General features: G+C 53.7%; 1 protein-coding gene across 1 annotated transcript in view; it reads right to left on the bottom strand.

Annotated features, from left to right (window-relative positions):
• The window catches only part of LTBP2 (latent transforming growth factor beta binding protein 2), a gene marked incomplete at both ends in the record, with an annotated part of 85,401 nt that extends 59,832 nt beyond the window's left edge, over positions 1–25,569 (bottom strand). The window contains 3 exons of the mRNA XM_084240312.1: positions 6,496–6,736; positions 18,728–18,798; positions 25,076–25,569. Coding sequence (XP_084096438.1) covers positions 6,496–6,736; positions 18,728–18,798; positions 25,076–25,569 — 806 coding nt within the window. The remainder of the gene's footprint in view (positions 1–6,495; positions 6,737–18,727; positions 18,799–25,075) is intronic.
• Between the last annotated feature and the right edge of the window lie 1,901 nt (positions 25,570–27,470).

The following is a 27,470-nucleotide window of genomic DNA, read 5'->3' as shown; positions in this document are numbered from 1 at the left end:
GGGGGGTGCTAAGTGCATGTTCCCATCCAGGACAGAAAATGACCAAGCTGGAGGCCAGAGGCTGAGATCATTAACTCTTGACTTCAGAGATTTATTCTATCCCTTTGATCTACAATTGTGGAAACTGAGGTCCAGGGAGGTTTCCTAGCCTGAGTCAGTCTTTAATCATATTCCAGACGTATTGAAACAATGGTCTTGAGGGACTTTAATGAGGAGGGAGGACAAACCAGGAGCCGCCTTGCTCAAAGGAGCAAGCAGAGGGCACTTGTTGGCCTGTTAAAGCCCAGGGAGGAGGACAGGAGCCTGCGGGAGGTGGCTGGAGCGGGGCCGGGCTCAGAGGACCCCAGAGACCCTTCAGACAGGCCTAGAGCCAGGATCTCCTGGATGACCAGGATAGGCCCACTATCCACTGCCTCAGTTTCCCTATCTATCAGGCAAGACAGGGGAGTGAAGGAGAACTCCTCCTGGCAAATGGGTTGTCTCACACTGATGTATCACAAGTGTGGGGAATAAGCACGGGTAAGGCAGGATAAGAGATTTTGTATTTACTGGACTTACTATGTGTCAGACACCCCACTATTCACTCTACAAACACCATTTCAGTGACTTCTCTCAACCGCCCCATGAGAGGGGCTTCAGTTTTCCCACTCCAGAGTCAAAGAAACTGAATTTCAGCGAGGTGGAATGAGCTTATGAGGGTGCAGGAATGAAATTCTGCCTGGCTTCAAAGGCCAGTGTTCCCCCAAACACATCTGGGGATGCCTCCCTGCACTCCCCTCCTTGCCCCTTCTGTTCCCAGCAGCCCTCTCCCTGGGGCAGCTCGCTTCTGATCCTGGGTTGTCAATCTCCTGGGAAGATTTCTTGCCTCCCCTGCCATCTTTGCTCCCAGGAAGGATGCAGGTTCCCCCCTTTACCCTCTGGGCGAGCTACAAGAGGTCACTCTGCTCCCCCAAAGACCGCTCATGGGGGACAGTCTCCACAGCCCCAGCAGAAGCACGGGCAGAACTGGGGGTGAGGGGAATAGCATGCTATGGGAAACCTGTGGGCTCACTCAGAAGAGCAGGGTAAAGGTCACACGTCAGGAAGTACCCAGAGGGCCCTGCCGGAGACTGGAGGCTGAACAAAGCTGGGCTGGCTCTGAGCAGCCAGTTCTCTGGCCACCCACGCGCAGCCACCCACCCAGGGGCCCCAACACTCCACCGAGACAAGACCTTTGGCAGGAGCGATGCTAGGGCATCCTCCACCCTCTCCCCACAAAGAAGGCCCAGAGAGGCTGCGCAACTCAGGACCCAGGCCAAGAGCGGGCTGTGGCAGCAGGGACAACTGAGCTCCCCTCTCTGAACTTCTCCTTGTCAGTGAGACGGGGACCTCGGGAGCCTGCAGTAGCGAGGCAGGAGACATAAACGGGGAGACATAAACGGGGTCACTGGAGCAGAGCTGAGCCCTTTTCCTCAGCACATGTTCCGTCAGCTCCGCCCTGGGCCAGTGATGTTCCAGGTGCCGGAGCTATGTCAGCAAATCAAACAGACCAAACCCCTGCTTCCTGGACTTGACATTTACGGGGGTAAGAACAACAATAATAAATCAAAGAAATAAGTAAAATATGTAAAACATCACTGTTACAGAGAAAAATAACTGGGCAGAGCATGGGCATGTTTGGGGGTGTGCGGTTTTAAGTGGGGTGAACATGGAGGGCCCCACCGAGGAGGGAAGACCTGAATGGGGCAGGAGGAAAACCACCTGAGTGCCTGGGAAAGGTGTCGATGTGGATTGAATGATGTTCCCCCTAAAATGGTAGTCCTAACCCCCCACCCCGCCCCGGATCTGTGAATGTGACCTTACTGGGAAAGAGAGTGACAGGGTCTTTCCACATGTAACTAGTTTAGATGAGCTCACACTGAACTGGTGTGGACCCGACGTGCAATGACTGACTGGTGTACTCATAAGGGGGGAGAGGAGGCCATGTGACAGCAGAGGCAGAGGTTAGAGTGATGAAGCGATACACAATCAGGGGACCCCAAAGATTGCAGGTACCACCAGATGCCAGGAGACATGGAACTGATTCCCCCTCAGAGCCTCCAGAAGAGACTCACCCCACCAACAGCTTGATTTTGGACTTCTCACCTCCTGAACTATGAGAGAATAAATTCTTCAGTTTTAAGTCACTCAGTCTGTGGTCATTTGTTATGACAACACTAGAAAACGAATGCAGTGTTCCAGGCAGAAGGAGACAGCAAGTGCAAAGGCCCTGGGGTGAGAGCATCTAGAGACATTTGAAGATAGGTCAATTGACTGGTGTGGCAGAAGCAGGGTGGGTGAGGGGGACCAGGACATCAGAGATATCAGAAAGTTTGGGGGGTCACTCTCATGGCAAGCCTTTGATAAGAGGTAGCATTCTGGCTAGAATGAGCTGCAGTGGGTGGGTGTGGTTGTTCCCCATGATCTTGTCCTCTGGTGTCATGCCTTTGACTATGCGACATTAAATGGCAAAAGGAAATTGTGATTGCTAATCAGCTGACCTTAACATAGGGAGACTGTCATGGATTATAGGGGTGTGTCTAGTATAAACATATAGGCTCCCAAAAATGTAAGAAGACAGAAGAGTCAGATAGAGAGATTCAGCCAGAGAGGCAGAGATTCACAATCTCCTCCAGGGCTTCCAGGACCTCAGCCCGGTGACACCTTGACTTTAGCCTGGTGAGACCCATGCGAGAGGTTTGACCGACGAATGGCAGGATAATACATGTGCGTGGTTTTAAGCTGCTAAATTTGTGATGATTTTTTTTTTACCACCGCCATAGAAAATAAATACAGAGGGGCACCCCTACTATGGGACCCCCAGCTTCCCAGATACCTCCCTGCCAACCCCGCTTGCCTTACTTGTCCTCCAGGTCCCTACTTGCCCTAGTACTGACCAAGCCAGGATGTCCCCCATCCTAGGAAGTCCAGCCTCTCGGTCCTCAGGCCAGGCTAAGGAGCAAACCCAGGGGCAACCTCTCCTATTCTAAGAAATGCTGTGACCGTCCCTCTTTTTTTTTTTTTTTGTTACATCATTATTCATTTTTGTACAATGTCTGCATTTTCATCTTGGGACCTTCCCTCACGAAGCCCCCTCTCTCCTGTGGCGCTGGTGAGAATGGTCCTGGTTGAACAAATCAGCCAGCCAAAACCACTAGGGGTGGCACCACTGGACCTGTGAGTCACGCCTCCCCGGAGGCTAGGACTGGAGCCTGACTCTTCCCAGAGAGATGTGCACACACAGAGACATATACTCATGCCTGCGCCCTGGGCTTCTGTCTGTCTGCTCTTTGCCACAGTCTCCTGTCCACCCCAGTCGCCATGGAATGAGAGCCAGCCCACTGATGGCTGACAGGTCTTGAGCACTAACTCCTAGCAGGCACCAAACTTAAGTGCTCTCCTCACATGGTCTTATTGGCCTCTCTGCAATCCAGTCAGGTGGAAACAAGTGACTCAGAGAGGTCAGGACACCTGCCTATTGTCACACAGCTGGGGAGTGGTAAATCCTGACCTGGACCCCTGGATTGTCTGAATCCAAGACCCAGACTCAGACCCTTACTGGCTCAAGATGTGGCTTATGGCTCAGCAACAGCAGCCTCACCTGAGTCCATGTTAGACACCCTAAATCTTCCCAGGCAATCACATTCCCACTGCCGTTTGAGAGGCACTGCTGGCCCCAGTCTCTAAAGGTCCTTCCCCTGCACTCTGGCTCTTGCTCCTCAGGTAGGGCAGGCTCTGCAGGACTTTAGGGAAGAGTCCTGGAGCTGGGCTCAGAGTCAGCCAGCCCAGGCCGCAGCTGGGCAGCACTGGCCTAGGTCTGGCTCTCTCCAGAGGTGCGGCTTGCTGCCCGAGACTCTCCTGGCCCCTCCCTCGCCTTCCATCTGGGACACAAGTCTCTTGGCCTCTGTCTAGTGCTTTCCTAAAGGCACCTCTGGCCATGACCAATCCCTGCAGTGTCTCCCTTCTGGAGACTTTTTGCACCCCCTCCTGCTCCTAGAATGCCCCTGCGTCCATGTCACTCCTTCTATCTGGACACGCGGGGCCTGTCCAAGCTGCTATCAGGAGAGAGGCCAGCGGCAGCTCGGGAAATCTGGCCAAGCTCACAGGAAATGTCTGACACCACCAGGCAAGTGGGATTTGGCCTCCCAAAGCAAAACACAGCTGGACCGACCTTGCGGACACTGGGACGTTCCCAGATTTCATGGCACCGAGGCCCCAGGGCAGAGAGAGAGCCTTGGCTGGCCTGGACACTGCAGCTCATTAACAACATCACAGTAGCCCCGGGCCAGGGAGCCGGTGATGCTGAAAAAGCATGGCCCTGCAGGGGGCTGGAGACTCACCCTGGGCCCTCCTGTCTCTCATGCATCTTCCTTCTCTCCAAGCACCCTCCTCTTTCCTGTCTCTAGCCTCATTCGTTTAGTCATGCCACTCATGTTGCCTGAGTCCCTGCAGCGAGGCAGGCATGGCATTAGGTACCAGGGACATATTCATGAACAAGCAGGCGGCCTCCCTGCACTCAGGTTGCCCAACGCAGAGTGACAAGCGCTGCACTGCGGAAGCATGAGCCTCACCTCCTCTTGCATTCTGAGCAGCCCCTGGTTCCAGGTACAGGTTGAGGGGTCAATGCCGTGTGGGCCCTTTGATAGACTAACTTTTCAGTTTGGCTGGAGTGACAGAGAGCAAATGCAGACTTTCTGTAAGCCAGGAGGGGGGCGGGAGCAGCTGTGGGAACATGCAGAGTGTGAGATGTCATTGCTGCCTTCCAGGGTGCAGGCCACACGGTCTAACTGCAGGCAAAGGTCATAGACCGCAGGGCCTCAGATAGCCAGCGGGTGGAAGTGATCAGAGGAGACAATGGAGGAAATGGTACTGGGCCTTGGAAAACAGGAGGACTGGGTTGGGCTGGGGAGACAGAACAGGACAGGTCAAATAACTCTGGCTCAAGGATACGGGAGCAGAGTGACCTGCCAAGCAACCACTCCTAACACCCACACAAGTGTGCATGAGCACACGCGTACATGCACAACACGCACACACACATGCACACACATACAGGATCAATGCATTATAAAAGGACTAAATCCACAAGCCAAAAGAGAGCCTTGAGGAGGAAAGTCTGGCTGGAAGGATTCTGCTTCTACTCTGCCTCTGGCTGGCCCTGGAGTTGGCACATCTGGGGCTCTTCCAGGTGACTTTCCACCAGGTCCCCCTATGTGGAACCCACAGCTGGGGCTCAGGCCTTGCCCACCTGCTCACAGCCATCCACCCTGCCCCCTGTATTGTCCAGCTGGCCACGTAACTGCCCCTCTCTCTGCCCAGCACCCCTGGGCCTTGCTTCAGGGTTTGGTTCTTCTGGTTTTGAACTTGGCATTCCCTAAGCCCCACCCTGAATTCATCTTTCCAGTCTTTCTGCTCCTGGCTGCTCTTGGAAAATGCCTGCTTGGGTGGTAGGGCCCTGGAAAAAAGTCCTTTACCAAGAGGCCTGGTCTCCACGGCACACCTCCCACCCCACGCCTCAACTTCATAATTGTTCAACAACCTCTAGTTTTTCCCCCTTTTGTCCTGAGCTTTCTTAGAGGAGCCTGACCTCAAGGTCACTCTGCTCTCCCTGGTTCTTTCTGGCCTCCAGGAGAGTAAGTCCTTTTCCCCTTAGTTCAGCAAGACAAGGTTACAACATTTCAGAAAGAACATGCTAAATAGGGAGCAAATGGAAAAACTAACCTTAAAAATCAAAAGGAAAACAGCCCCCTAGAAATGCACCCGTTTACAAAGTTCAGACTTCCTGTCCTGAGCTAGAAAAAGTCTGGCCAGGTTGTCTGGCAGGCAGGCAGGGAATCCTGCCAGCGGACACGCCACTTGCCCGCTGGATATTCTGTTCCCTTTCCCCACGTGCTCCTTCTCGTCCCTCCAAGGAGAGAGGTTCCCGCTGGAGAGAGAGTAGATAGAGGGGCTTTTCCTGGCAGCGGGGAAAGTGGGGGGGTCCTTCCTGCAACACAAAGACCTTGTGCAGAGAGAAAGGAGAAATATTTATAAAGAGTTCACCATGTGCCAGGCACTGTTTGAAGTGTTTCCTCCTATCAGCTAACCCGGTCCTGACGAAGACCACCACAGTGATGCATCACCATGCCCACTGTACAGAGGCCGACTCAGATAGGTAAGTAACTTGCCTCAGGCTACCCACCTAGGATGTGGCAACACCCAGGGATACTTTGGCTTTCTCCCAGGGCCTGGAGGGTAAAGACTTCAGCTCCCACCTTCCCTGTCCACCCAAGCGCAGCAAAGCCTGCACCAACCCCACCCCTGCTCTCCTGCTCACAACAGTGGCAAGCGCAGGGGGAGAGAGGAAGAGGGGCAGGAGAAGGGAAGGAAGACCTCTACCGAGGTCTTCACCATCTGGTCTGAAGGAAGACGCACTCCCCCGCCATCTCCCCAGAGGCTGGGCCTTGGACACAGGGCCCAACGCGGAGGGGGGCTTACCTGGGCAGCTGTGGTGCCAGTGGTCGTGTTCTGGCCCCACTTCTTTCCCTGGCTGTGCTGCTCCTGCGCAGGTTGGGTGGACCCTCGGCTGAGCGTCGGGGTTCTGGTCTGGAGTTCTGGGGGTCAAATTCCTCCTCAGGGATGACATCCTCACAGCGGGCTCCACGGAAGCCGGAGCGGCACACGCAGAGCTGGGGCCGGCTGCAGGAGCCCCTGTTCTGGCAGGGCGGCTGGCACACGGCTGGGGGAGACAGGAGGGGGTGAGCGCGGGGGCCCTGTCAGCAGGAGGCCAGCCCCCGGCCTGGAAGGCTCCCTGGCTATGCTCGCCCCTAGGTCTCAGGGAGAAGGAGCACCTGTCACCTGGGACAACAGGCGAGAGACTGAGCAACCAGAGGTGTGACATGGCTCACACCCCGCCCCGCAGAACACATTCGAGTTGAACTGGACAAACGTCCCAGCTTTGTTGTCTGCCTCTCCTACCAGACTGGCAGTCCCAGGAGGGAGGATATTTTGTTTCTTTCCCTCCTGTAGCCCCAGGATTTGGGCAGAGACTGTCACAGGAGACTCTCAATAAATATTGAATGCATGCATGAATGAATCTTTTATAAGAAAGGGCTCAACCTTGGCCAGAAAGTTGCAGGGTCTGAGTCTCTGGGGTTTTTGTCTTTCCCAAGCTATGTGATCTGGACCTCAGTGAGCCTCAGTTTCCATTCAGGGTGGGCTGAGTGAGTCACATGAGTCACATTCAGGGTAGGTTGAGGAGGTTGGGACTCCAAGGGTCCCTTGAAGGCATAACCTTCTCTCCTCTTCTTCCCCTTCTAAGAGCTTCTGCTCTCAAGCATCCATCTTCAGCCAATGGTGGACTGGGAGCTGGAAGATTCTGCCTCCTGGAGCCTGGGTTCAGACTGAGGGCAAAAAGGGGGGACAGGGGCCTCTTCCTCTAAGCCAGCACTGAGCAGCAACCACCAGCCACCAGGGCTGTGACCTCTCTCTTCACTACCCTTCATTGCCTTGCAAAATCTGGAGATAACTTCAGTGACCAGGGCCCTAGGAGGGTTGCACACAGGGGTCGGGACCCAGGAGAGCAGGGGCCCACTAAACTTGATGTCTCCTCCATCTGTCACTTATTCATTCAACAAATATTTGCTGAGTCCCTACTATGTGCTGCCTTTTGCCCACAGGGTGTTTACAGCAGAGTAGAGGAGACCCCCAAGGAACAGGAAAACAAACATCTAATGTCATTTCAGGCAGTATCATGAGCTATAAAGACAACACACGAGGTGATGCAGGGTGTACTATGCCTGAGCTGACAGAAATGCTAGGCAGGGCAGGGCTCTCTGAGGAGCATGATGTGACAGGTGCCAAGGATGACAGGCAAATATTCAGGTACAGTCTTCCAGGCAGAGGGAGAGACAACTGCAAAGTTCTGGAGGTTAGAAGTAATGTGGCGTGTTTGGGGAGATGCCAGAGTTCTAGGCAGGTTTGGACCTGGTGATGGAGGGTACAGAACTGGAGCTCAATGAGAGGAGCAGAGGCAGGTTACCAAGGCCCCCAGGTCAGCCTCAGTTGTTCTGTGTGCTGTGAAACACCAGGCCCCAAGGCCCAGACCAGGAGCCTGGAACTTCCTGAGATGAGAACAGGCCTAGAATCCAGAGCAGGGGCCAGCCTGGTAAATCTCTCCAAAAGCCTCCCCCCTCAGAGGTGCTCAGTGCTCTCAGGTGCCCCCAGGATTCATGTCCATAGGCTGGCACCGAACCCTCTGTAACAAGTTTGAATCTTCTCTCACATTTCTTCTAAGTCAGCCTGCTCCAGCCAAACTGGCCTGCTGGCCATGACTTTTTCCTCCTTCCACCTTGGTGGGTGCGGTGACCTCTCCCTGGAATTCTCTACTCCCTCAAAGGCCTTCTGCATCCCTGACAACCACCGCCAGCAGTGCCCCCTCCTTTGAACAACTAGCACTAGCAGTCACCGGGCAGGCCACTCATTGGGCATGGCCACAGTGCCATGGTGCCTGTGTCTCAGTTCCCCCAAAACATGGTCAGTCCCTCTAAGCATAGTGACTGTCCCTTACCTCTCTGCATCCTTAGCTCCTGCTGTATGCCTAACAATGACATGATTATTATTAATTATTTCCATTAATAAGATCGCGACTATCGACCGAGTGCTGACAGTACGCCAGACACATGGGCTTTGCATGCACTGTCATTTAATCAGATAGAAATCATGTGCAGCAAATGTGATTTGATTCTCAATTTACAAATAACACCTCTGAAACTCAGAGAGGTGAAGAGACTCGCTGAGGGCCCCCAGGTAGTCAGTGTGGATCCAGGATTCAAATACAGCCATTTGATTGAAGAGCCCAGGCTCTTTTCACCCCACCACCTCCCAGCAGGCCTGGGATGGTTCTCCCTCCCCACCATCTCTGAACTTTGGCCTGGAACTGATGATGATAGGAAAGAGATCTGTTGGCATCAAGGCAACCACCAACTGTACCTTGGGAACCCTGCTCTGGAAAGTTGCACATGCCCAGATGGCGACCTCAGGACCCCAAACCTCTCTAAAGCCCACACAGTAAATCTTAGATGATGAGGAAAACTGTTTACCTACTCACACATTCATTCACTGGACCTGCGCAGAGCATGCCCTGGGTGTGAGGTTTGATGTAGGGAATATATGTTTCAGAGGGAAGTCAGGACACTGATCAAGTGCTGTGATGGCCAGACTTCTAGCCCAGGCTAAGAAACGGTTGAGGGGAAGTCAGGGAAGGTTTCCCTGCAGCTAAACCAGGGCCAGAGATCACTGGGGAAGCAGGTAGTCTGAGGCCAGGTCTCAGCTCCAGTTTCTGTTAGGCAGGGAGCTGAAAAGAAGGCCTGAGAGGTTGCCCAGGTGGACCAGGAGCACAGCATCACCCCTTGTTCCCTGGCATCCAGAGCTCTATGTCAGCAGAAACCCAGACCTGGCAGGGGTGAGAGGAGGCTCGTGCAGCTGTCCAGCCTGGGTGTCACTTCCATTTTCCAAAGCAGCCCAGCTTCCACCTCCCACTCTGGGGTCCTGAGGATGGCCCAGTCTTTAATCATGAGCTCTCCCACTTTCTAGAAACCCAAGAAAGACCCCAAGTCCTGCCCACCAAGTCCCTGTGCCTCATTTTTTGGGATTCTGCCTTATTTGCTAATACATTCTGCCAACACTGAGTGAGCACCCCTTCTCTTGGTCAGATGGGGTGCCAGGGATACAGACAGCAAGACGGGTCCCTGCATGGAGGATGCTCTCCCCGAGATGGGCTCTCACAGCCACGGAGCCCCTCACCACACAGGCAGTTGGGCCTCACTCAGGACCAGGGTTGGTGAACTGTAGCTGGTACAAATTATAGCTCATGGGAAATGAGTGGTTGGGGAGGAAACTATAAAAATGACATTACAAATGCATATAATATCGTGGTAAATAAAAGTTCTAAAAGACTTCCAAACTAGCTGGATTCGTTGGTAGAAAACACCCGCTCAGGAAGATAACCTTCCTGGGTCAACCGTGCCTGGCATCGCGGAGTCCAGATGTGCCAAGTTTCAGGTTTCAAAAGCCTTTGCCCCAGCCCTCGGCGACTTCCCTTACATCCTCTCTCGTGTTGTTTTCTCGTGTGTCACCCAACAGCAATGTTCTCACTGCGGTGTTTCAACATGTTATTCTGAGCAGAGAGGAGGCGTCAAGGAATTGGAGGGGGAAGCCAGACCTTCCCTGGACAGGACACCCCACCCCACCCCACCCCACCCCCGGCATCCCCAGGCAACCGAAGGTAACGCTGTTTCCAGCCACCATTCCCAGTGCCTGCTCCTCCCGGCCCTTTCTTCTCCACACCCTCTGGCACTCTCTTCCTCACTGAGGATTGTGGACATGTGGAAAGTTTCAGCTTTGGGAGTTCAGCTCTGGGAGTTAGCAGGATGCCAAAGGAGAGGGGAATAAAAAAAGAAAACTCCTGAAATTTCTTTGAAAGTAAGAAACAGATGGCATCAGGCCCCCTAACACCCCCACCACTACCTTTGGCTGTGCCCCTTTTACCTTTACTCTGCTCCAAAATAGTCAAGCAGAAGTTTGCTCAGATTTTCCACACAAAAGTCCTACCTTTGGGAAGAGACCCAACTCGGAATAGACAGGCCTGAGGGAGATTCTGGAAACATCTCTCACCCTCTGGGCAGTTCCCACCATCTGTCCTGAGCCTCTGCGATCAGCTACTTGGTAGCAGGAGGAACATGGGGCTGGGATCTGATTTTCCCCAGCTCGACCACATCCCAGCTGTGTGACCTTGGGTGCCTCTCATCTCACTGAGATACCTCAACCGGAGCCTTGGTCGCCTCATCCATAAAATGGGCTGTTTGCTCCTGCTTCAAAGAGTTGTGAGTCTCAACAGATTGCCGTGGACATGGAAGTATCAATGCTTTGCACTCTCCCAAACTGTGCTGCCAACACAGTCTGATACTGTGGCCAGGAACTGTGTGCGGCTATTTATACCGAAATTGACTAAAATTAAATACAATTTAAAATTCAGTTTCTCCGTCACACGTCACATTTTGGTGCTCGGCAGCCACACATGGTCCAGGCCACCATGTTGAACAGTATGTAGAGCACTTCCACCAGCACAGAAAGGTCTACTGGAATGCAAAACTTGGGGGGAAAAACACACCATATTCTGGGCAGCAGAGGTCAAATGGTTTCTGGACTTTCCTGTCATGACCCTTTTCCCAGGGAAAGGCAATGTCAGTGCAGGTCCTGGTCAGAGACACGGACCAAGGATGGTGCCTCTGAGACAGGGCTCTTTTCCGGGTGAAATACTTCCAGTCCCCTCTCCATGCGCCCCTGCCCCTAGGTAGGGCTTTTATCATCAGGCTGCTCTCCTGGGCCCTAGAGAGACTCTCTCTCTCCCTCTCGAACCCCATAGATGAAGCTCTGCTTCAAGGTGGGCTGCATAAGCCTGTCCCTTCCACTGAGGTTTTCAGAGCATCCTCTCCTGTCTGGGAGATGAGTTTCAGGCTCTAGATTGCACTCCCAGCCCCACCCCACCCCCTCAACACACCTGAAGCTTAGCTGCTCCCAGATTAAACCCCCATTGTTCCTAAATTCTGTGTTGGTGGGGCACTAAGGATCTGTGCCCTCAGGATAGGGTCCTACCCCCTTCCACACCCAGAGGCCTTTGCAGACAGGACCTTCTTCCACTTACACTCAGTACTCACCTCAGCTTCCCCTGGGCAGCCCTCCTTAGACACTCACCAGGAGGCCTCCATTTGCCCCTGGAGTTTGCTTACTGGCTCTCTGAGCTATTTCTCTATGGGCTTGACCTTTGGTTTCCACAGACCCCAATTCTGATATCAGAGACCCCTAAAGCCATGGAGATCCTATCTGGCTCCCCCACACTCTTAGCCATCCTAGGCGTCTGAGAATCCACCTAGGAGTTCACCCTCTTGACAATCAAGCCCTGCTCAGGGATCCTGCCACCCAGGCCCCAGCCGCAGCCGTAGCCCCCAGGTGGTGGCACAAGTTAGGTCCTCAGGTCGCCACAGCTCCACCACAGCAGTGCCGGGGCCACCACTCAGGGAAGGCTGGAAACAGCAGTGGGGCTCAGGGGCCGGCTAAGCGCCCAGCTCCAAAATAGCAGTTGTGTTCACATAAAAGCCTCTAATGAGAGAAAGATGCCGTTCTTGGCCCCTTGTGCGCTCTCTGCAGACTCTGTCTGGCAGGCCAAGTGGGCCTCTACTGTTTGGCGGCCTGAGGGGGAGGAAGGGGAGGTGTGAGTCAGACCTTGGACCCCAGCCCCTCGGCATGGACCGCCCTGATAATTGCATTAACAAATGCAGAGATATTGGGCCAGTTGGGGGCAGGAGGCTAGGGGCTAGGGCGGAAAGCAGCCCCAATTCCCACCAGCTTCTGTAGGCACCAGGAGGGAGACCACTGGGCAGGACTCGTGGCCCAGAGCTGAGGCCTAGGTTTGTCTCCAGCTCCTGCTTCAAAGCAGAAGAACCACCCACCACCCCCATAGCCCCAAGAGCCTTGTCTGAGAGGACACAGGGCTTTGGGCGTCTGAATGCCAGACATGCTCTTGAAGATGAGAGAAGGATGGGGTGGTGTCCTGGGACAACCCCCATCAGGGGTGAGTTGGGGGACCAGTCTTTGGTAGACGGAGTAGGTCTATGGCTGACATGGAGCTGTCCAAGCCCTTCTGCAGAAGTGCCAGTTCCGTGTCCAGGACCTGGGAAGGCAGGAGGGAAGGAGCACCCACTTCCAGCTCAGTCAGGGCCAGGACAGAAGCATGGGAGAGAGAACAGCCTTGCTCTCAAGAGACTGGCTGTGAATTCTAAACATGTGACCTCAGGCAAGTTGCTTGGCCTCTGTGCACCTCGATGTCCTCATCTCTCTAGAAAACAGTTGTGCATTCAATAGTTACTATTTGCCTAGAGAATAAGCCAGGCAGGCACTGTCCTTTTATTCATGGAGCTTTTGACTTAGCAAGAGAGACTGTCACAAAACAAACAAGTAAACACCTAAGTAGAACAGGCGTGGGGATATGCATTGTGGGAGAAACAACCAAGAGACTGAGATCCAGAACAACAGGCTGCTCGGGGGCTGCTCTGGACAGAATAGTGAAGGGGAGCACCTCTGAGGAGGGGAGCAGGAGTGGGAGACTGGAAAGAGACCAGGGTGAAGTGGCCCAAGGCAGCACATTCCAGAACCAAGGCAGGTGTGGGGCAGGTGTTGGACACCAGGAGACGAAGCTGGAGACCCATACAGGTTGGGATACATGCAGAGGAAGGTCTGAGTGGGGATATGTCATGATCTACCTTATGGAGAAAGAACCTAAGGGGGAAGCGGGCATCGGGAAGGGGTCAGCGGGCTGCCATGGTCACCCGGGAGAGCAGGGTGGCTCCCTGGATGAGGGAGGTAACAGGAGAAGCAGACAGGTTCCCAAAAGATTAGGGATAGAAAACAAACAGCTCAGTGATGGGTTGGATATAAATGAGAGAGAGTGGAAAGTGTCCTCAAGGGCCCAAAGCTTCAACAGTCAGGTAGATGGGGGTACCTTTGACTAGGATGGGTGAGACCTAGGTGGGAAAGTTGGTTCGGAGGGAGAGAAACCAAGTGCTCATTTTGGACAAGTTGGAGTTTCGATGTCTGGGAGGTATCAAGAGCAGATGTGGAGTAGGCAGCGGGTCTAAGGAGTCTGGAGGAGTCCGGAGGTCGGAGGAGAGGTCTGGCGGAAGATGTATATAAATCTGGGTGTTGTCAGCCCAGAGACGATGTTTACATTCATGGGAATGCATTAGATCATTCCAGAAGTGGTCCAGCGAGAAAGAAAAGAGGAGGATCCAGAGAAACCCAAGACTTGGTTGTTGGGCAGAGGAGAAGCAATGACCAGGGACACAGCAGGAGGCCAGGGCAGAGAATGATATGATGGTCACTCTCAGGGGGGAGGGGTTGAAGACTTTAGCCTGATCCTTGGCACAGAGCTACTGTTGCCACTAGTGTTGTTGTTGCAGGCTATGCACCTGGGCGTAATACCTACTAGTGATATTAATGGGGGGAGCAACTTCTGCTTGACATGCCTCCTGGGGTGCCTCTCTTTGTGTGGGGGACTTGGAAGATTGGGCAGAAATCTGGGGCAGCCTAGTAAGAGATTGGGTAGGAAATGAGAAGCCAGCCAAGGAGGCAGGAAAAGGCAGCTGGGGATGGCAGAAGGAAACTACCAAGCCACCCAAGTGGCCGTCTGCCCACTCCATTCTTTAACAAACATGTATACCAAGTAGGTACCATGCCCTGAGCTGGTGCAAGGACACAGCACTCAGCTTCCGGAAGCCCCTAGATAAGTCCTCTTCTACCTAAATACTCCTTTGAGCAAAAAGCCTCAGGGACACACACCTGCTCACTAGAAAGCTCTCAGGTGACCTTACCTGGCAGGGGGAGAGATGGGCAGTGCCTCTAGCTGGACCTACCCCTTTTCTGTTAGCTGGGTCCTCACTGAGGTTGTGTGATGATTTCCCTTGGCTACTTCCAGTCCCTCTTCACCATTCCCTGCCATCTGCGCAATTTCAAAGGGTGGTTCACCAAGAAATGAGCACCCATAGGCTCAAGCCTCTGACTCCAGACTGTTCCCAATCAGTCAATGAAGAACAAGCAAACCCCAACCCCCACCCCGACTCTTTCCCTAGTGTTTGTTCAGCAGTTACCATTACAAGGTTCAGAGCTAACTTCTTTACATGCATCTCCTCTCTTCATTCTCAGAAGTGCCATAGGGATGATTCTCATCCCCATCCCCCCACACATATGGAGAAACAGAGGCTGAGAGTGTCAAGCACCTTGCCCAGCATCCTGAAGCTAGTAAGTGGTGGAACAAGGGTGTGAGCCCAGAGACTCTGTCTCCAAAGTTGGGGCTCTGATCCACTGGGCCATAGCTCTCCTTTTTGGGCAGGGGTCATTCCAGGGCTGGGGCAGGTGGTTCAGGGAAGCTTTCTAAGGAGAAGCTCAGGTCAGGAGCAATGGGATCTTCTTGGCACTGAGACGTGGACCAGAAGGGAGGCCGTTCTAATAACCACATGCACACAGAGTTTTTGGATCAAGGAAACAGGAACAGATGCCCAAGCCCACTCAAGAATCTCCTGAGTATCATGGGAGTATCATCATCTAGTTTTCTAGAAGGTCTTATAGAATTAGAGCGGCAGAAGGGGACCTCTCAGCACAGCCCTGGGAGAGACCCTGTACTATTCAGCACACACTTGCAGAGCCATTACCCTGTCTCCAACAAACACTTGCCACCACACTTCATGCTGGGGGCCTGCCCTCAAAATCAAGGCCAAATATGCACAGAGGGCATAGAACATGCCAGGTCTTGAACGGAATGTTTGACCAGCATTATCTCATCTGTCCTTTACCACTCAGTGAGGCAGGGACTCATATTAGTCACATTTGACAGAAGAGGAAATGGAGACACAAGGAACTTAAGCCGCTTGCCCATGGTCACGTGACTACTAAGTGGTGATGCTGGCATTTCAACCCTGGCAGTCAGCAGGGTCTCCTGGACAGCTTTCCAAAAGCCCTAACTATAAACACTAAAATAACAGCTGAACTCACCACGTGCCAGGCTCTCTGCACACACTTTCACATTTAGCAAGAGCACAGCAGTAAGCTGTGGAGCCAGGCTACCTGGCTTCCCATCCAAGCTCATTGGAAATGGGACAAAGATTAATTCTAGCTGATAGGGTTGTTGTGAGGATTAAAATTGGTAATATAAAGTCTTTTGAATAGTACCTGACCCTTAGTAAGAACTACAGGGTATTACTAGTAATCCTCAAAAGCAACTCCATATAGATTATCACACCCATTTTATGGCTGAGGCGCAATGGCTAGAGGAAGGCCTGTCACTAGTCTGCAGACACAGCTGGGACTCAAACCCACAATTCTGTTGGATCTGGTGCCAGAATCTAAAGTCCATGTTCTTAATCTTGAACCTTACCGCTTGGGGTGGGGGTTATGGGGTTGGAATTCCACCTTGTCCCTTCCTAACAGCTCCAGAGACTTCCTTCTGCCCTCCCCAGAACAGCCCCACTCCCTGTGTACCCAAGCTGCGATCAAGTAAAAATTTAGACTTCTTCAGTGTGAGCCTTCAGAAGCCCCAAAAGCTTCTGAGCTTCTGTGTGTGTGTGTGTGTGTGTGTGTGTGTGTGTCGGGGTGAGCTAGTCTGGGAAGACTGGACAGTTTTCCAAAAGTCCTAACTATAAACAGGACCCAGTCACCCCACACCCTATAGTCCTTTCACTCAGCTGAGGGGGCCAGGCGGCCCCAGTCAGCTGCCTCCACAAATACACAAACACATAAATTGCAAGACAGCACTGGCAAAGTCACAAAGTGAAGCAGAAACCAAGATCAGAGGAAGAGATGAGGCCCCAGCTCAGGACCCCAAGAGGGAACGGGGAGAAGCTGTGTTCCAGCACTGGTCACCTGCAGACTCAGTGGGCTCCCCAAGTTTAGGCTACTGGACTGAAGGGGCTGCAGGGCAGATGGACTGTGCCAGCAACTTGGGGTTCTGTGAGAGATCAGGGGGCCCAGGGGTGACACAGGGGGCATCATTCCCTGCACCTGGGTTGGACCCACAATCTGGAGACTAGACTTCATGCTTGGCAGTGAGAGGCTGCCACACTCCCCTCCTTGTCAGCTCCTCTCTGCTGCTGGCCAAGGAGGTACCCCACATGTGTGAAACTGCTAGGACAGAATCATGAGCATTCCCTGGCATTGGCAGTCTCCGCTCCAGCCAGGAGGGCAGCTGCGGGGAGGGGAGAGGGAGAGGCAAACGATGGGGGTAAGTTGGAGAGCCAGCTGACAGGCTGTGAAGCCAGGAGCCCCACATTCTACTGAGCTCGGAGCTCTGGACTCAGCCATCCAGGGCCAACACCCCTCCACCCACGTGGTTCTCATTAGGCTCATTAGCAGCAAAATAGCAACCAGCAAACAGCACCGGCCCAGTTAATTAACACACAGACCTTCAGTGGGCTAGCTGGCTTCAAGAGGGAGAGGCTGAGGCCTACTGCCTCTTCCTCCAGGACTGCGACCTATCTTGTGCTTGGGTGAGGGGGCTACCTGGGGAGCAGCAAGGTGAGGGGCTGGGGGAGAGAAGCAACAGGGGCCAAGGACCCCCAGGGTGGGGGTTATCAGCAGCTTGCTGGAGTGGTTGGGCATGAGGGTGCACACACGTGGGTTCAGACAATCTGCAGACTCATCCAACCTCGAGTTTCCAGTGTTGAAATTCCAGTTTGGCAGAGACTAGTGCTGGAAAATTGTGAGCAAGTTAGGAAACAGAACGTCCAGAGCTGGAGCAGGGCCCATGCCCAGACCCTCAGGCAGCCTGTGAGAAGCCCACCCCCTCTGAGGCTAAGCCGCTCCTGCTTTAACTCAAAGCTCAGCCAGAGTCTGCTTAGCTCGCTAGAACTTAGTCTCCAACCCCAAGTCCCATCCCAGGCCTCCAGAGTGAGCCTCCCCCACCCCCTTCTCCTTTAAGCTCAAGTCCTGAGACTCAGTGTTGGTCCCTGGACCAGCAGCATCAGCGTCCCCTGGGCGCTTGTCAAAAAGCAAGAATCTCCAGAATCTCCAACCTCACCACCAGGTCTGCTGAATCAGAAGCTGCACTTTAATACCAGCCCAGAGGATTTGTGGGAATATTCAAATTTGAGTAGGGCACCCAGAGATCTTCCTATAATTGACCCAACTCTTCTCAGGGGTCTTCAGCCCAGGCTAGAATCACCTAGAGTGCTTTGAAAAAACAACAACGCCAGTGCGCAGATCCCAGCCAGAGCCTCCATGTAGCACAAAACCTCAAGGATCCACATCCTGGCTTCTCTGCCCCAGAGGAGCAGTTGATCTGGAGTCACAGATCCTCCAAGGAGCCATGTGACCTTGAGCCAGCCACTGCTCCTGAGGCTCACTGCCTTATCTATACAATGAAGAAGCTCCTCCCCCCAACTCCACCCCAGTCATAGAGGGTGTGTCTTCTGAGAGTCCCCACTAATAATCCAGGCTCCCTGAAAGGGACAGGATCTTCAGGCAGATCTTTGCTGTTTGTTTTTGAGTTTTGGGTTTTGACAGCTTTATCTAGAAATGCTTAGAAGACCCAAGATTCTGCCTGAGCCTCATTGTCAGCCTGGGCGAGAGTCAGGTCCAAGAGCTGGCTGAGCCGGCCTCTCCATTCCAGAAGAAAGGGAAGCTCCCCATTTCATTCTTGTCCTATCACATCCCCATGTCAGGAGAATCAGAGATGAGGCCTCCAGCAGGGCTGGGAACACTGGTTTTGGCAGACACTTAAGCCATTAACTGTGTCCATTCTGGAAGGAGGCCAGGACTGTAGGGCCAGAGGCCAGAGCCCAGGGCAGAGGTGGAGTCCCCAAGCATGCAGCGTGAGTGTGGCCCTGAAAATGTGAGGCAAGGAGGCTCTGGCAGGCCTATTCTGCCGCCCATAGGGCAGCCTGGGCATTTGGATACCCAGTGGGCAAGGCGAGGGGGCCCCTGACAATGGGGCAGCAAGAGTGAAATGCAGGAAGCTTTAAAAACACGAGTGGGGAGTCTATATGGGAAGTTGATTTTAGTTGGAAACATTTTGACATGTCTCTTCCACTGCACATTGCTCCGCTCCAGGGTGGCATCCTCGATAGGCAGGCTGGGGAAGACAGGGCTGCTCCAGGTTCTGATCAATGTGTGTGGGGGTACTCACGTTTGATACAGTGGTTGGTGCTGTTTGCTGTCGTCCACCCTGGGCAGCACTGTCCCCCGCAGACATTCCTCCTGGGGGGGTCACCAAAACAGGGTCAGCACAGGTGAGCTTAGAGGGGACTAGTCACAGAGTCTCTCTACAGGAGGGGTCTGGGGGCACTGTCAGGCTGGGCAGACTGTCCTCCTCCTGGGCCAGGGGCAGGCACTTTGGAATCCTGCAGATCTGAGATTGGACCCTACCTCTGCCGTTTTCTGTGCACCCTTGGGAACCTGACACTCTCCTCCTGTGCAATGGCGGTGACAATACATGCCGAGCTGTTGGCTGGATGATTAAATGAGACAGGGCTAGACTGCACCTGATACAAAGCAGGCGATCCACTGGGACAGCAATGACAGTGATCATGAAGATGATCAAGAGGAAGTTCAGAGGGGCCCCCTCACTTGCCAAGGCTAAATAATAAGTGGATGTCGCAGCTGGATTCACGTACGAGTTGGCCCAACTCTAAGTCAGGCTCCGACTCTGCACTGCCTCTCACCAAAAAAATAAACACCACGGTTCTTGCCCAACAAGTGCTGACACTAGGAGGGAAGCTGGAAGACACGCATACAACAGCCTCCAGGACACACACGCATCACCTGCCACAAATGTACCCGGGAGGAGGCTTTGCCTGGGCAGATGGGGCCTGGTAAGACTGGGCACAGGATGATGAAGGAACTGGGCTGTGGAATTTCTATTCAGAGGAACTTACGAGTTGGTTGGAAGAAGGGGGCTGGCGACTCAGACGAGGCTGCCTCTGCTTAGGAAGCACACAATTTGGGGAGACTAATGGAACTCATTTGATGGGGTGGTCCTTCCTGGATTACTCCTTGGTGCTGGCACTGAGGGCAACCTCGAGAGGCACTGACCTACCATAACCATCGAGGCACTCAGTCAATGCACCCGAACTTGATGTTCTGGTGTCTGGCAAGGCCCTCTGCAGCACAAGCAGCTCTCACCCACCCCTAACTCTCAACCCAAAGACCCAGATGCCTAGATCTGGGCGACGTCCCCTCCCATAGAAGGTTCTTCCTCTGGGGGCCTTCTGACCCTTTGAGTCAGGCTGGCTTTGGCTTCATGGACCCTGTCACTGGAATTCAAAATGGGCTACTGAATCCTCACTGAAACGGCGGGTGAGTGGGGTATAGGGGCAAAGAGATAGTGAGGTGAGTCAGGGCAAAGGACAGAGCAGCGGCCACTCCTGCGACTTCTGTGGCCAGCACAGCAAGCATCTGTTCCTGCTTAGGCGTTTGTTTGACATTTGAGTGGACCCCAAAGCCTATGTGGTTTTGGGAGCCTTACAAAGCTTTCAAAATAAATTCCTGCAGCTTGAAAAAACTGGCCCTTTAGCCCAAAGTTATGGGGAGCCACCTCCCAGGGAGCTCCCAGAATGTCCTCCTGGCCAAGAGCTTTGCCATTCCAGCCATCCCAAAGGCTCTCAGGACCCATGCCTTCAGCAACTTCCTGGCTTCACGAAATCCTCTTCATTGGGCCCCAAGTCACCTGGTTCTGGGCAAGGGGCCGGTCCTCATACCCAGGGCTTCTGAGAGTGTACCCTGGTGGAAGGGGAAACTGACCATCCATCTGTAAACTACCACCCCTCATGGTGGTGAGGCCTAGGTGGCCTTCCAGAGGAAGCAGACTACATGCCTTAGGAGTTTTCTAAGACTGGGAGGTCACAGCATGGAGCCCAGCCCAAGGAGGCCCCCTCAGCCAGTTGTCAACACAGAGGCCTTCAGGATAGCTCTGTAGCTGAGCTCCTGGGGCTGTCAGAGTCACAGTGAGGATGGACCAGAATCAAAGGCTGCATATGTGGGGCCAGGCTGGGGCTGGGAAGACACTACAGCAGGATTCAGGTGCCCAATGGTGGCCTCTGAGGAATCTTTCTAGGCCAATATTAGAGTCTTGGGTGCAGACCTAGGTTGGTAGTCAGCTGAGAGATCCATTCAGCAGTGCTGGCTAGCGGGAGTCTGAGTCACTGGGACAAACCACTCAGCATCCTGAACGCCTGGAAGGTACCATGGGGAGATCACATGACTCCAAACTCCCAGCTGACACCTCTCAACAAACACGTACCCAATAGCCCACACCACTAGCCAACCCTTGCAGACACATCTGGCTAATAGCCTAGGACAGTAGTCGTTCCTCCAGGGACATGCTGGCCCTTAGTGAGAAACCTCCCATGACTCGGCCTGATTCTCGACACAGCTAACCGGGCCCCACCTGTCTGTGCATGCTAATTGCACCCCCGCCCCCAGATCTCCCTCACCCTACTCCTGTCTCTATGACCATCTACAACCAAGGCTGTGATCCTCCAAGGATATGAAGCTGGTCATTCCTCAATTGCACCATATATGGTCACATTTTGATGCCTTTGTTTAAGCTGCTCTCTCTGCCGAGAAAGTCTTCCCTCTCTTCTTTGCCAATTGAAATCCTTTGCATATGCCAAGACTTCCAGACTGAATGTTACCTCCTTCATGTAAAACCTCTCCTGACATCCTCCCAGGCTTCCCCATCCACCATCCATGGTGATCATTTTGTCCTGATTGACTCAGGTTATATGTGTCTCTGTGTTGTGCAGCTTAAGGATTCTTTCTTATACCTCTTTGTGCCTCCAGGGTCTAACACAGTGCCTGACACATGGTACACATTTAATGCTTCTTTGCTTCATGCGATCTAGTGTTGCCCCAAAAGTGGATGAGAGGCACTCAGGGTAGAAAGAGGGTTTTAGGTTTCTATAATCACAACATTTAATAATGCTGACTGTCTGGAAGTTACCATGGGGAGATCACATGTCTCCAAACTCCCAGGTGACACCTCTCAACAAACACATGCAACAAACACATGGTGAGAAAGCGATTCCCTTTTCAGTGACCTTTCTAGTCTGATTAGATCAGTAAAAAAAAAAATCTGTCTGAAGTGAGTGCTTCATGCTAGGTCCTCCCCGAGCACTTGCCAGGCCCCCTGTCCAGCAGGGAGAACACACCATGGCATTGAGCTGCCTGAGATGATGGTGTCAGACTAGAATTTGAGAACATTTCGTTGTTTCAATTTTCCTACACTTATCTTCTCTGTATGACAGATGGTATTATTTCCAATTTATGATTGTGATACAAAGTTTCCTTGAAAATAAATCTACATAGAAAAATGAGTCAAGCGCTCTTTGTAATAGCAAAAAAAAAAAGAAAAGAAAAGAAAGAAGAAAGAAAGAAAGGAAAGAAGGAAGGAAGGGAGAAAACAGGAGGATGGATAAATAGGAGGATGGATAAATTGTGGTATATTCAGCCAATGGTATAATGGCAACATTTAAAATATGAATACACTTGGGTTCATTATATTAACATGGTTAAGTCTCAAAAATCTAATGGGGGAGGCAAATTGTGGAAGGATAATACAGTATATCACTTATCTAATTTTAGGTGTATTTTATGGATACATGCATCTCTAGCCATGGTATAAAAACAAAAATTAGTATCATAGGTAAATTCAGGGTAGAGGTTGACACTGGGGAGAGAGAGAGGCAAATTTATAGAGGAAATTTCAAATTAAAAAAATTAGAAGCAAAATATTAAAGTTCAATGAGGCTGGATTGCAAGTTATATTATTTCTAATGCCTTTTTGTATGAGTGTACAAAACTTCATTATATGAAATACTTTAAAATCAATAAAACACAAGATTCTATTATTTTAACAGTATGTAAATTTAAAGAAAAATATAGAACAAGAGGGATATGATAGAAGAAAACATTGTGAAAGTTGTGCGTGAAGCTAGTCCAAGAAACACTGAAGATTGGAAACAGTAGCTTAAAAAGCTCCTAGTAGACTATAAACTTCATAGTGTAAGAATTCAGTCATTCTGTTTACACTATATCCCAGACACCTAGCACTGTACCTGGCACATACTTAATAAATCTTCCCTGGGTGCAACAAATCCCCTCTACCTCGCAAGTAGAGAGAAGTACAGGGGCTGTCTCTCTGTAACCCCAGGGTCCAACAGAGTGCCTGGTACATAATCAGACTGCTGCAAATATTTGTTGAATGAATTAATGATCAATTCCCGGTAGTAGTGATGTAATTCCACATTCTACCAGCAGGTGGCACTTGGCACTTGGTCCTTGGTCCTGAGAAGCCCACAAAGCCATGGTGGGCTTTGTAGTCTGTCTGGCTACAAGCCATTAGCCCAGAATGGACCTGGATAGAGGATGCTAGTGGACAAAACTGGCACTCAGCTCCTCCCCAGAAGACTTGGAGTGGCTGGCTGGAACTGTTGCCAAAAAAAGCCACTCCTTATCAAGCCTGCGGAAGATAAGGAAGGGTGTTGGGTAGAGGAGCCAAACACAGCATGGGAGATGAGGTGTGCACCTGTGCTCAGTAAGTGCCTGTGGGTGGCACCCACTTGTGTACCTCTACCAGCCTTCCTGTGATGACAATCTGCTTCGCTTATATCACAAAATGATAACCTCATTTTGCAATTTTGAAGAGTACACAAACCCACCCCCACCCTTCACTGGCCCACCATCGGCCCAATCCCACACAAATGTGTGCACTATGAGCTCCTCCATGTTCTGGCCCAAACTATGCCTCCAGACTCCGTCTCCACGGTGCTCTCTACCAGGCTGCAGTCCTGTGAGGTTAGTGCAGTCAAAGCCCCAGGGGCCCAGCTCACAGGGTCTCTTCCTCCTTTGTGCTGCTCCACCACGACTGCCCCTTTCCTCTGTGCTTAACACGAAGCTTCCAGTGCTAGAAAGCATGCTCACCAACTCATTTCTCCAACTCAATTTTAAATAATTGAGCTGCACTCCTGGCAGGAATAATGTCTTTGTCCCCACCTTCTATCTCATACTCTGCACTGCTCTTAGGAAGTTTCATTCACATACATGGCCAGGAAAGGGAAAAAAAACTGACACATGGCAGGTGCTCCGTTGATACCTGCTGAATGAGCCTATGTATAAGTGACTGGGCGGTGCAAGGGTCTGCTCTCCCCCAGGCCTTCCAAGGGCAGCAGGGAGTTCATTCACTCATTCAACAGATCCTTCATGAGCACCAACACCTGCAGGCACTCTTCTAGGCACTGGTGATGCAGCAATAAACAAAACAAAGTCTCTGTTTGCATAGAAAACATTGCAATAAGTGGTCTGAGAGACCAGATCGTAAGGCCAGGTTGTCAGATGGCAGTAAGTGCTATGAAGAAATGTAAAGCAGGATGAAGGCAAAGAGGGTGGGACAAGGTAGCCAGAGAAGGCCTCTCTGAGTGAAGATCTGAATGGAGCCAGGAATCCAGCTGAAGGACAGGAGAAAGGGAAAAGCAGCAAGGAGAAAAGACAGGCAGGATGTCCTCAGAGTAGAATGGAATGCAAGTGTCCTTCATGCTGTGCACCTGAACTAAAATCAACTGGGAAATCGAGCCCAGGCTAAGAGGGTGCCACAACCCTTCTGGATTTCAGGGATGGTGCCACTTTCTGTCCCCACATATTCAAGGCTCCATTCTGGAGACACCTGTCACACACAGGCAAGGCTGAGCACCCCTCAACCATGATAATCTCTGACTGGAAATGAGGATTTGCCAGGAAGTCTTCCTGCTGTGGGGGCACCCCAGGGAGAGAACAAAAAGGGTTTGGGGGGAGTCTTAGCCCTGAAAGTGTACACGTGGTTCTTATACTTCCACGCACAGGCCCCCCCACACACACACGTGGGGGACAGGCTTTCTGTCCAAAGTGCCCCAAGCCCATGCCCACTCCATCTCTAGGCCTGGGGGGGGGGGTCCAGGGAGGGGGCAGACCAACCTGCATCCCAATCCATACCCTGAACCCCCACGCACAGACTTTGTTGCCAGCCCCCCTTCTCTGAGATGTCTCTACCTTCACCCTGGAGTCCACCTACCGGAACTACCACAGAGCTCAACCTCCCGTAGAGCTCAACCTCCCGTAGGCCAAGCGCTTGGGGCTCCCTCTCATATCCCCTCAGGCTGAGAGAGGTCTGCCGGGTTGTCTACCCGAAGGAGGGAAGAGGGCAGGTGCACGCGAAAGCGTCATGAGAAAGGATTTAACGCGGGGTCTTGGAGAGCTAGTGCCCAAATGTGAGGATTGTATCTCCTTTTGCTACCTCTTCCAAAGCAGGTCAGATCTCTGAACCCCAGCTTGGGGACCTCGGTGCTGTTCCCCCTTAGTACTGACACGGGAGAGACGGAGAGCAGGGCCTGGCACCCTCTCTTGCTTGCATCTCCCTCCACCAAGTTGCGCACTGGAGCCCGGGGGAGGGGTGGGGGGGTCCCTCTCTCCCTCCAACCCCCAAGCTTCCCCCTCCAGTGCTCACCCCGTGAGCCGCCCTCGCGGCGGGGTTGGGGGCGCAGCCCTGGGCCGCTGCAGGGTCGCGACGCGCCGGAGAGCCGGGGCGGCCCGGGTGCGGGGTGCTGACTGCTGACGGCCCGAGGGAGCGCTCCTCCAGGTCTGCGCAGGTGGCTGGACCTGCCGCGGCCGCTGCGCGCGGGGCGGCCTCCTCGCCTCCACCTCGGCGGGCCTCCTGGGGCTCCCCCAGCCAGCCTGGAGCGGCTCCGCCGGCTGCAAGCCCAGGACGGGCGTGTCTCGCTCGCGGAACAGGCTGTACACCTTGGCCGGAGCCGCCGCGGGGTGGCTGCCCCCGGGGCTCCGCAGTCGAGTCGCGTCCCTGCCAGCGGCCTCGTACCTTCCCGCCGCGTCCCTCTGAGCCTGACCCGCGCCCACGAAGACGGCCAGGGTGAGAGGCAGCAGACTCCACCGGGGGCGGCCCGGGGAGCGCCCAGGGCAGCGGGCGGTGGTCGGTGGCCTCATGGCGCCGGGGGCGGCTGGAGCGCGGCGCGCGGGGACCCGCGGTGGGTGCGCGCGGCCGCCGGGGCTGCGCTCGGGACCCGCCGGGCCGGGGGCTTCTCCGCAGCTGGGGGCCGCGGGCCTGTCTGCGGGCCGGGCTGCCCCGGAGCGAGGGCGCGGGGAGGGTGGCCCGGGGCTGCGCGCCCCGCACGTCGCAGGGTCTCCGGCTGGGCGCGCCCGAAGCGGCACCTTCGCGCCCGCTCGCGGTCACTGCGTCCTTCCGAGGGGAACAGGAGGGCTTTATTTTTGGAAACCTCCGCCTGCTTTTTCGTCTCTTTTATCCACACCATGCCCCCTCCTCGGAGGGACAGCTCAGCCCCCTCATTACGGGAGAGGGAGAGAGGAATTCCAGCAACACCCACTTTGGCACCGGGAAGCGAGCGCGCGGCGAGGGGGGTTAACCCGTGAGGAGCTGGGGGCGGCGCCGGGGAGCCCCGCCGGCCGCTGGGGACGACGCCCGCGGGCCTGGGGCACCTGGGCCACTTCTGTCCTGTCCCCCCAAGCTCGAGCTGCTGCTCTTGCCCAAGTTTAGCTCCTGCCGCTGACTTCAAGGACTCCCTGGCGGTTGAACAGCCAAGGCAGCAGTTTGGAGAGTCGCGAGGAGTCCAGGAGAGCCGCGGGACGCGAACCCCAGGGACCGGCCCCCGGCCCCGTCGCTTCCCGCCCCGGCCACTAGGGGCGCCCGCGGGGCGGCGGGGCGCTCGCCTGGCTCCCAGGCTGCGGGGCGCGCGAGCGCGGGAGGGTGGCCGGGGGGCGCGCGCCCTCTGGTGGAACGGGCTGCGGTCTCGGCTGTGCAGCCTCTGGCGGAGAGGCCGGCCGGGCCTAACTGCCTCTGCTCCTTGAGTTTAGTGCCCCTCCTTTTGCGTCAGGCCTGAGGCGAGCGGTGCCAGCGGATCCTGGAAGAGGTGGCCCCTTTTTCACAGAGGCAGAGATGTGGACGATCTTGAATATGGTCACTCCAGGAGACAGCGCGTGTCCCAGAGAGGAATGAAATCCAGGACTCTTGCCCTGGGGTCAGAAGTCTTGAACCCCGGGCTGCCATCCCAGACCCTCACGCTCCCAGGCATTTCCAAGGGGATGTGGACAGGCTCTGACTGACCGCGGGCATAGGTGCTCACATCTTCCTGTGCTGGCAAAGAGGGGGCAGTGGTGCAGGAATGTCACTGTCACCCATGGCTCTGTGGCCTGAAGCCTGAAGACCTGGCAATCACACCGCCCTCCCTCCCACCCACAATCACAGAAAGTCTCATTTCTGTAATTAAGACCAATTTTCAGGTCCTACAATGTCTGGACTGGTCCAAACACATCCTCATCCAATTTAATCATCTTGTGTCCTGCTCCCCCTGGCCCAGGATCCTGTAGTGAGGAGAGTGGGGCATGGTCTGCTTTTCTCAGACCTTCCTTTCTGCTGTGGCTCCTCCCTGTCAGGGTTGGATGGGGGGTGCTAGAGGGAAAGCGGCAAAACCCCCTGTGACAGGTGCCCTTGGTTGGCAAGTGCTAAGCAGTGGCTCTTTCATGGCACATGTGTGTTCTTAGGAGGCTCCCAGCTGGACCTCCTCCCCGCACTGCCTGAGCAGTACCCTTGCCCAATCTGCAGACCCGCGTACCTCCCACCCCTCATGAGAGTTCCTCATCCATGCCAGCAAACCAAGGGTGAGTTGGCTGCTCCTGCCCTGCTTGCCTGCTTGCTTTTATTTTTAAATTTTCTAAAAGACTTATTTTTATTTATTTATTCATACAAGAACTGGGGTGTAGGCTACAGATTGGGGGGTGAGAGGACTCACCAGAGACAGAATGGGGAGCAAAACAGGCAGATCTACTGAAATACACTGCTGAGGGGAGCAGTAGAGGAGACAGGAGAGGTC

The sequence above is a fragment of the Talpa europaea genome (assembly GCF_964194135.1).
Source record: "Talpa europaea genome assembly, chromosome: 8".
Lineage (NCBI taxonomy): Eukaryota > Metazoa > Chordata > Mammalia > Eulipotyphla > Talpidae > Talpa > Talpa europaea.
This window is presented reverse-complemented; position numbering and strand designations above follow the sequence as displayed.